We start from the raw sequence: 11,517 nt of genomic DNA on the forward strand, positions 1-11,517 counted from the left end.
AGCTGAGTTGTCTCGATTAGAGTTGGAAACAGCGGAATCTATTCCAAATTCCTCGGCAAAAAATTGGGATCATGCTTTATGATGTATCATTTAAACTGCGGCGACCAGGATGAGCGCTTGAAAAGGCATTGTAGACGTCATTGGAAGAGCGGTGTTGTGGACAAGAAAAAGCAAGATTGAGGTTAGGAGATGGAGGACGTGTTCAAATTGGAACAGAGGTACAACCGGACAATCAAACACCTCCAACAACCAATCGCATACGATCATGTAAGCACTCTAGCCGGATTCGCAAACACTAACCCTGTATTTCCGATTTTCCCTGGCGTCGGATCGACCCGATCTGGATCCGGATAGGGCCAGCTCCAGCCACGAAGTTCAGAATATGCGGAGGAACCCATCACTATGGAGAACTTGGCTTAGCTGAGTGCCTATTCTAATCCCGGGCTAGGGACGGATCTGTGGAGTTCATCCTCCCGTACCGTCATGACAGGGAATGATACGGTATTTCCCATTACCACCGTGGTACCCACCTGCCCATCGGCTGAACTGGCTCGAGATATGCATTCAAATCTGTCCTGCAGATAAGACATTTGAAGAATTTCGGCCAACGGCACGAGCATATGATCGGTACAGAGCACATGGGTTGAATGATACGGGCATCACTGCCGTGGCTCTCGCGTCTCCAATTGCTTTTGTTGAAGCTGAATGTGTGGATGATTCATTCGGCTGGCGGAACAGCAGTACCTTGTTGCCGATTGAACCCTATTTTTGCATTGCTGGTGGAGTATACATTGAGCAGCAGTATCTGCAAGGTCCAGCGCCATCGCCGGAATAAGCCTAATGTTATTAACTTCAACACATCGAATACCTCATTGTTGATGTATCCGTACTTGATAGAAACGGGTTTTCGGGATGAGGCGGCAGCGAGATCACTGGGAAAGGTTCTCGGCCACTCCCTTCCATTTGGCAAATCTATTGCTGATGATTGTCTTAAAATCATGGAGGGCTCGCGAGGATGTATCTACTACCTAGTACACTTGGCGGATACATTTTTACTCCGTTCTCGGTATGTCGGGCGTGCATTCTGCTCCACATATAAAGCAAGACGGCTCATCTTTCCCATGAATTTGTACCCTGTACATTACAATTGTTGGATTGATGTCTCCGACTCGGGAAGAAACCTGCCTGGCCTAGACCGGGCTCAGTCGTTCTATTGTTCCAGTAGTACTACTCGAAGGATTTTACAGCGCATGTTTGCTCTGTGATCAGTCGTCATCATGGAGTCAAGCAATAAGCCCTTTCACTTGGACGATCACTGGATGTCCACCTTCATGACATGGTCATGGAGAGCCTTCATCATCTTCCTCATTATACGCAACTTCAAGACTGTTCCGCTAGCATGGCATGTACGTTGCGCGCCTCAGCAGAAGCGGAAGCACAGATTAACGATCTCGAGAACTAGATTCGAGTTCTGCGAGGATACCGCCATTTACTACGTTCCAATCGAGCAAAGAATCTCTCTCCAGAGCAGCTCTTTCAACCGTTGATTGTTTCTTCTGGAAACTCGATTGGAGAGTTAGACTACAACTTGCACAGTGAGCATCACTTTTCTCGTCAGAATTATTGCGCCAATTTCTAACAGGAAAAGCAGAGTCAAATAGCACCTATTTCGCAGACCTGGATATCGCCCGCTGCCATCTTATGTGTTTTCTCTTCTCCCAGGGTGTTGACTATGCGCGCAATGCTAGACGTCGTGTCGGAATCCTGGGCGTGTCGGAGGACCTGATTGGGCTCGCCCTGGGCGCCGTCAGCTGCACGTTCCGCAAGGAAGTGAAACCGTTTCAAAGCTACGAGATGTGGACGCGTATCCTGACCTGGGACGACAAATGGATCTACACGGTGACACATTTTGTTCGCAAGGACACCGTTCGACCGAGGGGATTCACTTTCTTGCGGCCTCAGGAACAACACTTGATTCCACGCCAAGGCAAGCTCAGCGATCTTGCACGAAAGGAAGACGCCATATTCGCGTCGGCGCTGAGCAAATGTGTGTGGAAAAAGGGACGCAGGACGGTGCCTCCCGAGATCATGCTGCAGGTCTCCGGCTTACTCCCGCCGAGGCCCGGACAAGAAGAGTACATCACCAGCCTGCGGAACGAACCTTTGGGCCGACTCACGTTCAGCAAGCAGGCCGAAGAGTACTACGATATCCCCTTCAAGATCATCGACAGAATGGAGGCGATCTGGGCAATGTTGAGGTCACACCTGACCTTTGAGACGGAAGCCGCCGGGGAAGAAGAAGGACGGAGAGGGCGTAATTGGAAACATAGGGATCTCCCTAATCATCATCCCAGGCAACCCAGACGGGAAGAATGGACCTGGGAAAAGGTGGAGCAAGAGCGACAGCGGGGCATGGAAATCGCAAAAAGCCTGGCAGAAATGGACCGACTGCATGGGGAGTTCACTGCGGACACAGATGCTCTCACATTCCGGCGAGACTGGTGGTGATGATCCTGGTCAATCATTGAGTTTTCTTTTGCACAATGTCTCAAAAGTACCGTCATCCGTCTTAGAACCGGCTGGTGATTACTTTATTATATAGGTAATGCTAGATTTTCTCGTATATTTCAGATTTGCATGCACTGAACCTGGCTGCCCTGCATACTGTTCAGTTTCTATTACTAAATAGAATAGTTCTTTGAGCAATGAGCATGTTATTACAATTTGTAGAGTATTAATCCCTGGGACAGGGTATTGAACAATAGCCAGTGTTGATTGATTATCCATCACTCACAGACTAGTACAGGTACCACAACAAATCGGTCTCCATGAGTCGTCTAGGGGTACCTTATGACCCAGTTTGCTCGGTAGTAGATATCAAGTTCAGTTGGACACAGTGTACAATACGCGAGTCCATCTAAATCCTTGCACTAGATCCTTGCACCAGATCCACAGGGCCCGGCGGCACAGGTTCAAGAATAACCTACCTGTTGAGCCAATGGATCAGCTCGGCAAACTTCGAGATGTGGCTTTTGTAGCAAGTAACGAAGAATATGAACCCGCTGTGGCTTGTGCCCACTTTCTGCAAGTCTTACTCAAATCCCTGAAACCCAGAAAACTACTGGATCCATCTGGCGACCAAACCTGTGCAAGACGCAAACTGCGAAGCGACCAATTCCTTGCAAATTGCAGATTTCGTAGGATTTTATGATATGAATAAATATCGGACCTTTTTTTTTTCCTTATCGCTGCAAGGGGGTGACCTTCCGGGAGTTCCGGGTCCAATTGACCCAGGCGGCTCCTGTTACCATGAAAAATGCATTCCTCTTAGTTGGGTTAGAGGCTGGAAGTCTTAAGAAAATTGAGGTCAGATTTCCCGAGACCGGGTCAGTTCGTATTCAAGTACGATTCTGGATCGAGTTTTCAGATTCCACAACGCGTTATAAGAACCATTTGATACCATGAAAGAGTATTCAATATCTTGACATGATGAAGTCTCGACACAATATTGAATGAGCATATACTGCCGAGGGAAGTAAATATGCAAGCACAGTAACAGCCATAAATGATGCAGCAATATATAATTGCATGGATCTATGAATAACTGCCTACCGGATAAAAGTGAGAATAGCTATGCTAAATGAGTGTAACGGACTTCACCCTGATTGCATGCATTGAGCATGAATATCTTGAATTGTTGCTTTCCAGAGCACTAGCATTGACATGACAAGAGGTCTAAAGCGGAAAGGAATCGTTCACACAAAAGAATGGACACCGTCAAGGGTAAGAATATTATTTGGGAAGCCCACCTGCCCCTTCTAGGAGGCAGAAGCTAACCCAGAGGAATAGAGTATTATGAAGAATAGAAGGGAAAGATAAAGGAGTGCCTCCAGTTGGTCGTCGTCTTATCGTCCCACATAAAACGTAGCCCATTACCATCAGGGGGGGCCTCTTACTCGCGAGTAGCCGGCCATTGTCCCTTGGTACTTGATTCAACCATATCCAGGCTTGCATGGCCAAATCGGCTCCGGGCAGACTTGAGCGTCTCGGCAGCACGCCCACTTGCGGAAACCACTTGATCTTTGCCAACGCTCTTGGCTCCGTTCGCTTGTCGGCTTTTGCTCGAAGGCTTTCGATACGTCGAAATGTAGAAAGATATGAAGAGGACCAGGTAAGAGCTCAAAATGCTGCATCCCGTAATGGCAGCTGGTAGTTCACCTTCACATTTGCCGATATGCAAGTTGTCGAAGCCGAACTCATCGGCGTAGTAGTCCCACGTGGCGAAGTAGATGAAGCCTTGATGAGCGTTAGCCACCATTGGTGCAACACGTGAAGTAGAAAGGGAACATGACACGTACCGAGATCCAAGATGAACTGTATGATTTGCAAGCGGGTGATCCACTCCTTCCACCAGACTCGAATTCCTCGAGCGCTCTGAAAGTAATACCAGTACATGACTACATGGACAGTGAGGTTGAGAGTGATCGGCACCCATGATACTGGTGTTCTGCCTCGTAGTTGACTGTAGCAGAGGAAGACTGTGGCACCGTGATGGTAGGTATGAAGGAAGGCTAGCCAGCGACTGTTAGCGTTACGGCAGAGAACTTGTAGAGGAGATAGCATACTCAGCGGTTTCTTTTTCAGGACAAGAAAGACGGTATCAAGGAGTTCCACGTATTTAGTCAGGTAGTTTAACTGCCATGGACCTCATTAATCGCAGAAGTCCATGCGATTGTTCGGGTGTCCACAGATCACTTACATAGTAGAGAACCACAAGCTTGTCAGACCAGCCTGGACTGCTGCAGATGCATCTATACAGGCCGTGCTCCCAAAGTGATGGGATCAACTGTTCCAAGAAAAGCAGCAGCAAAGCACCGCTGACCGCGGTCAACATCAGATTATGGACCATGAAGAGCCCATTCAACTTGTAAGGTTTGCGGTCTCTCATGAGATACCAGCCACCGAATATTGTCGCATAGTAGAGAGCAATTGTAACTAGGGTCTCCGAGAGCGTTGACATGGGCGTCAACCCTACCCTGTAACGAAAATACTCTGCTGGATAGTCGAAGATGGTGGTCCACACCTTGTCGAGCAAGGCCCATGGTGAAAACATGGGCGGTGCCGGTGTGACGGTGGTTTCGAGCGGAATTTCCGACATGGCGGGTCGGACGATGAAATTGAGTCCGATGCGCAGCAGTATCTGATCCTACAGTGAAGAAGACGGCTAGATGTCGTTGGAAAGCACACTCGCGGGAGCAGAGGCGACGGCAAGCTCCTGGCTGCTGTCGAGCAGAATCTCGAAGCGAGAAACTCAAACTAACCTAATGATGGAGATTATCATGAGTGATATATACTCTCTCCGATCCAGCACCGACGTGCAGGACACGATGATGAGCCAAGGAAGAGCAAGGAAAAAAAAAAAAAAAANAAAAAATTAACCAAATGCAGGCCCCTGTAGACCCACTAGGTCCGGAAACCTAGAGGGTTTGGAAATCCAAAAGAGCGGAGATAGTGCCAAGGGACATGGGAATGGAGGTGGCCGGAACCTTGCAGACGGCGACCAGGCCAGGCAGAGGCCACAGGAAGAGTCAGAGGAGAATGAAAGACGCTGAGTCGGTGTCGACGGATGGATCGATTTCCCTCTGACTCAGTCAGACACAAGGGCATATCGGGAAGGTGCCATCCTGCAGGAGCAGCTGAATCGAGCAGGCATGCTTGGATACTACCGCTGACTTTCGAATGCATGGCGTGCGCGAAACAATATGCGCCTGGGGATCTGGATTGAGCTCGCCAAAAGCCATGATGCAAGGGATACGTGCGACGTATCGTAATCCGCCGCCGCTTGGCGGCTTGAGAACCGCAAGAGCATCAATGAGTGAGCGATCGATCAAGCGGTCTGGATGGAGACGCTGACTTGGAGATACGTACAGAAGGTACTCCGTACCGATTGTTGAGAAATCGGCCGTTCTCCGTTCATATTGCTCTTATCTGGAGAATTTGGCTGGCTGGCTGCCACTTGTTCAGGTCGGTGTACATGGAATCGCCTGCGATCTTCGGATCGGGCGGCTGATGCAATCTGTGTAGCCCAGGACAGGGCACCGGATGGGTTGGTTTGTAGGGGTCTAAGATAGGGGGTTTTGGACACTTGGCTATGATCCAGGACCCAGCGCACAAGGGGCATAGACGTCGTTCTGGGCCATTCCCGATGGCACAATTGGCTTTGCAGTTGTGGAGAAGAGACGCCGTCCTACTGTATCCTAGTGCAACTTTGAACAAAATAACCTTGAATAGATTCCCGCGCGCCTTTCCCAGAGAGGTCAAGTCTCGCCGAACGCTGGGTCCCGGCATCTAGGGATCTGGTCAATCAGTCGTAATACTCTGTATTACCGTATTGATTCTGTTTGCGTTTTTATCTTTCAGCTTGCGTTACAGAACCGCTACGCCAGCTCGCCACACCTCCTACTTCTCTGAGCTCGGCCCATCTCACACTTGCGACTCAGTCGTGGACTAGATCTACCTTACAGCCTCACCGGAATTCTCCGCGACCCATTCTCTGCCCAATTGACCCGCACGGCTGCAGATGTTGTGCGGATGCGTTGCCCATACAGCGCCCATGGTGTCGGAGTTCCTGCGTGATTGACACCGAAGGGGATCAATTTGACTCTTCCAAGTCTCAGTTGGCCTGCTCTGCCCTGCTCGTTGTAAGGGAGGGTCTGGGCGGTGTGATGCATTCTGTAGCTTGATATAACTCGTATGTAGCTCTGGTTTCCTAAATGCTGGAGGTCTTCCCTGGCCATTCTCTCTCATAGGAAAAATCATAATCCCATCTCAAAAAGGAAGATCCTTCTTCAAGATTCATCCAAACTCCCTTTCTGGGTTTTGCCGAGCTAGAACGCCATGGCTCAATCACGACCACCTTCGCGGACGGTTTTTCGCCCGCGGTTCATGCCATTGATGATCTTGTCGACGCTCTCGGCCAGCGTCATGTCGAGAGTGACGACATGGAACACAATGTCGGCCCTTATTCTGCTGTACTCCATCGCAATTCCCGCATACGTGATCTATTGGTCGTGGATTTATCCTTTCTATGTTTCGCCGCTGCGCCATGTGCCAACCGTCCCTGGAAATCCTCTGCTCGGCCACCTAATACCCATCATAACCAACGAAGTCGGCACCCTTCAACGCCAGTGGCACAAGGAAATCGGCCCGATCATCCGATACTTCTTCCCACTGGGCACTGAAAGACTGTCTATCGCCGACGACGAAGCACTTAAGCACATGCTTTTGAAAAATCCGTATAACTATCCGAAACCGGTCGGCGCCAGAAAATGGATGATGCGAATTTTGGGCGAAGGCGTCCTCTTGGCCGAGGGCGATGCACATGTGCACCAGCGCAAAGCCCTCACACCTGGGTTCTCTATCAATTCTATCAGGACGCTATCACCGATCTTCTGGCGTAAGGGATTGCTCCTGGCAGAGCTATGGGACAAGGAGATCAACAAGACCAAGGGTAAAAAAACGGGCACTTTTGAGGTCCTCGAATGGTTGAACCGAACTACGTTGGACATCATCGCCAGGGCTGGCTTCGGCACTGAGGTCAACTCGCTCGAAAACCCAGATGCCCCCTTGCGGGAAGCCTATCGGAGAGTCTTCGCGTTCGACAACGTCACACGTATGATGCACGGGTTGCAAACCCTGTTCCCTATGACCAAATACATACCCATCAAAATGAACCGTGATATGGAGTTTTCTCGCAAGACCATCATGAAGTCGGCCACCAAGATCATCCGGGAGAAGCAGTCCGTCGCCGACCCGTCGGAGAAGGACATCATCAGTCTTCTCGTCCGCGACAACCTCAAACTTCAAGCCGCGGGGGAGCCTGGATTGAGTTTCAAGACGATGCGCGACCAGGTCATGACTTTTCTCGGGGCAGGGCACGACACAACCGCGACGGGAGTTGTCTGGACGCTGCACCTTCTGAGCAAAAACCCAAAGATTCAGGAGCGGCTACGGGACGAGATCCGGAAGTATTTCCCTGCCCTTTTCGATCCAGCCACTCGTGCAAATGTCGACATCGAAAAGATGGACCCAGACCAGCTGCCCTACCTGGACAATGTCTGCCGCGAGTCCCTGCGGTACATCCCGCCCATCCCCATGACGGTGCGCCAGCTGGTGGCAGACGACGAGTTGGGCGGGTACTACGTGCCAAAGGGCACGACCGTCTTGGTCTACTCCAACGCCATCAACCGCCTGCCGGCCTACTGGGGCCGAACAGCCGACGTCTTCGACCCGGACCGATGGGACAACCTTCCCGAAACCTTCACGACCAACGCTTATATGACCTTTTTGCACGGTCCTCGCAGCTGCATTGGTCGCAAGTTTGCCGAGACGGAAATGAAGATCCTTCTTTGTGTGCTGCTCAGTCAGTTCAGCTTTGCGCGGGACGAGTCCGTTCAGGACCCGGAGGAACTCAAGATGTGGCGACTGGTTTTGCGGCCACGGGATGGGGTACAGTTGAAGGTCACAAAACTCTAGACACTCATTGCTTTCGTTTTCTCGCAATGTCAAAATATAGCTGTATGCCAGCCGGGTTCATCTGCCTGCCGTTCGCTGTTGTTAGACAACCATCCTACTGTGTCAGGTGGTGCGGGTACATAATGTAAGCAGTAATTATTGATGAATGGATGATCACATCTCCAAGTGATAATAATCTCCAGTAATGAAATCCTGAACGACGATAGAAACATTTGAAATTGGATTAACAACTAGGAAAAAGTGTGCAATGCATGGGTATCTGAGAATCAGTACATCAAGTAAACTAGATCCAATCATTATGAATAGTAATAATCGATAGAAAGAGATTCAATACAGATCGCAGTGCACCATTTGAAACGACCCAGATGTCAAAGAGGGGGCCTGCCTGGACCAAAGACAACCTGGACGAGAAATGAAAAACATGGGTATCGGTGTATGACACACAAAAGAACCAAGAGGGATAGAAAAAAAATAACAAGAGAAAAGGAAGTGAAAGGGAAAAGAAGTCCAAGTTTTCAATCACTCAGATTTCTCGGACTTTTTCCGATGACGATGCACCTTGTATTCAGCTCGGGCGACACGCATGAAAAGCTCGACATCCTTGATCGGCACCCAGCTGGTGAGAACTTTCATGGCATTCTCAAAGTCGGATTCGAGCACGATGTCCCGCATGCCGTCTATTAATGCGGCTGCTGTTGCATGCAGCACGTCGAGACCCTTGCCGAACGTGCTCTTCTTTGTCGTCGATTTCGCCGAGCCGGAATCATCATCAGGATCACCGAGAAGCATGAAGACGTCCCAGACACGGAGTTGAGCTGGGAACGGGATGGAGTAGTTGAAGAGTGTGAGGTACCATCGCGTGCCGTACGCTGTTGGGGGTATACCCAATTCGGACTGTAATTGTGTGAGCTACTCTGCGCAGAAAAGACTTAGAGGAGGGAACATACCAGCTTCGCTGCTACTTCTCCATTCCCCAACCACTCCCTCTCAAAATCCTCCAGTGCCTCCATCAGCCCGGAAAACCCCGAACGATAAAGATGCTCTAAGCCGCGGAGCATCCAAAGCCGCGCGAGCATGACAAACGCGTGTTCCTCGTCATAATAGGAGAGCAACGTGGCCGCCAGCGCTGCCATGCCCTGGACATAGCCAGTCTCTGGGAAGTACAAAGACATGGCATGGAGGACTCTGAAAAGCAATCTTTGGCCTCCCCGATACCGCCGACGGAACATGATATGACTGCTGACGGTCCTGGGAACGTCAATGTCAATTTGCACGTCGTCCGGCGACGACATATTCTGAAAATCGTGGAATGCTTGAATGAGCTCTTGGGCCGTCGGGCTGCCCTTTCGCTTCTTCGCGCTGGCTTCCAGGAAAGCATACCAAGCGGCACTACGCCAACTATCAGGAATGCCTTTCCATGTACGTTCAATGAGCTTAGAACTTGTCGTATCAAACTCGAAAGTCATCCCACTGCCGTCATTAGCCTTCTTTGTCGGCTTCGCCATCTTCCTCCACTTCTCCTCGCGCTCCCATTCTTTCCGTTTTAGAGCGAGATTGGCAGGAGAATCTTCAAAAGAGTTCGGAACCTCAAAGGGTAAAGTAAGCATGTCACCTGCCTCCTCTCGAAGGCGGCGGTCTCGGTTATGCGGTAATCGATTTGCTGCGTATCGAAACCTTGACGGCGACCTTGACAAGGAGGGACTGTATGCGCTCTGCGACGAAGTCGGCCGCATTGATGACTCGGACATTTTCCTGCCGCGTATGGAGGACCTGCTGGTAATCGATCGCGTGCTTCTTTGTGCTGACTGGGAGCGGATCAAAGAGAGTTTTCTCCGCGGCGTCTCCGAAGCAATCAATAGGCTCGTAGACACTCTTTGAAGAGGATGAGGCTCTCCATCCTGGCCTTCTTTTGAGGACCGCGGCACGATGAAGCCATATCGATCAACGTCTCCAGCCTCTACATCTTTCCAATCCTCGATCCCGCCACCGAGCTCATGCTCTTGTCTTCGGATGGTGTTGCCGCCGGCAGACCGTACACTTTTGGCATCAGTGGCAGGAGGATTGGACTCTGTAGGCTGGTCTTGTCCTTCTTCGGCTGAAGCTGGCTCTTCCCACAAAACACCGTTCTCTTCAGCAATGGCCCTATTAAGCTCTTCTTCCGTGACATTTTCGTCGCCCTTTTCATACATTAATCGAACCCGGCGGGATAGTAGATCCTCGTCCGCAGAGATGACGCGTGTTGACGAGACAGTTGACTGGCGCACCTTCAGAGAGTTTGACATCCGTTTGCGCGGTAATGGAGTCTGAGTGCGCGTCGGGGTCTCACAGGTAGTTGGGGCCGACCGCAAGGACTGTTTGTCGCCTGACGCTCCGTCCGCATTGGAGAAGTCCATCGAGGACATTGCGAGTTCCTCCAAGTCCCCCTTTGGAATCTCTAATGTAATGCCCTGAAAGGGCTTTTCCGCTTGCGGTGCGGGCGAAGTTCGCGCACGTACCGATTCGGTGGATTTGCGACTCCTCAACCCCCCCCATTTCCGCTCGGACCACCGCGAACTCGGTCGCGAACTGGCATCGTCCACCACAATGCTTGGGATGCTGCGACGTGATAACAGGCTTCGCTGCTCGTCGGAGAACAAGCTCTTTCTGACTCTTTCATACGCCGTCATGGGCCGCCGTTGATCGCCATTCACTTGGAGATGGTCTTGACTAGGCCGCTCAGATACCCCAATGTCGGATTTGCGCCTTTGGAACCCAGGCTCTGAGTCGCCATCTTTCCCTTGTTCGTTGTCGACAGGCGCGACGGAAGGGACGGACTTAATTGGTTCTGACGGACTCGTTGGGGCACTATCGTTTGCAGCCGCAGTAGAAACAGACTCGGACATTGTGGACAGATTTCAAGATTCCTGATCACAGACTCTCCACCATATTGCCCTCAGGACTTGTACAGTTTCTTATCCGTGGCTCCGCCAGCGCGATTGGGGT

At 50.7% G+C, this 11,517-nt stretch overlaps 4 protein-coding genes across 4 annotated transcripts; 2 read left to right on the forward strand and 2 right to left on the reverse strand.

Annotated features, from left to right (window-relative positions):
- Positions 1-1,277: 1,277 nt before the first annotated feature.
- On the forward strand, positions 1,278-2,508 carry VTN49DRAFT_6979 (uncharacterized protein; the record flags this gene model as incomplete). The annotated part of the gene is made up of 3 exons (XM_069415196.1): positions 1,278-1,406; positions 1,463-1,595; positions 1,652-2,508. The coding sequence occupies 3 exons, from the start codon at positions 1,278-1,280 to the stop codon at positions 2,506-2,508; spliced, it is 1,119 nt and encodes a 372-aa protein (XP_069265019.1).
- Positions 2,509-3,952: 1,444 nt separating this feature from the next.
- VTN49DRAFT_6980 (uncharacterized protein) lies at positions 3,953-5,158 on the reverse strand (the record flags this gene model as incomplete). The annotated part of the gene is made up of 4 exons (XM_069415198.1): positions 3,953-4,296; positions 4,359-4,571; positions 4,626-4,695; positions 4,760-5,158. The coding sequence occupies 4 exons, from the start codon at positions 5,156-5,158 to the stop codon at positions 3,953-3,955; spliced, it is 1,026 nt and encodes a 341-aa protein (XP_069265020.1).
- A 1,739-nt stretch (positions 5,159-6,897) lies between these two features.
- VTN49DRAFT_6981 (uncharacterized protein) lies at positions 6,898-8,535 on the forward strand (the record flags this gene model as incomplete). The annotated part of the gene is made up of 1 exon (XM_069415199.1): positions 6,898-8,535. The coding sequence occupies one exon, from the start codon at positions 6,898-6,900 to the stop codon at positions 8,533-8,535; it is 1,638 nt and encodes a 545-aa protein (XP_069265021.1).
- A 519-nt stretch (positions 8,536-9,054) lies between these two features.
- On the reverse strand, positions 9,055-11,417 carry VTN49DRAFT_6982 (uncharacterized protein; the record flags this gene model as incomplete). Its single annotated transcript, XM_069415200.1, has 2 exons — positions 9,055-9,429; positions 9,483-11,417. The coding sequence occupies 2 exons, from the start codon at positions 11,415-11,417 to the stop codon at positions 9,055-9,057; spliced, it is 2,310 nt and encodes a 769-aa protein (XP_069265022.1).
- Positions 11,418-11,517: the final 100 nt, after the last annotated feature.

The sequence above is a fragment of the Thermomyces lanuginosus genome, assembly GCF_041956635.1.
Source record: "Thermomyces lanuginosus strain ATCC 200065 unplaced genomic scaffold VTN49scaffold_42, whole genome shotgun sequence".
NCBI classification, from domain to species: domain Eukaryota; kingdom Fungi; phylum Ascomycota; class Eurotiomycetes; order Eurotiales; family Trichocomaceae; genus Thermomyces; species Thermomyces lanuginosus.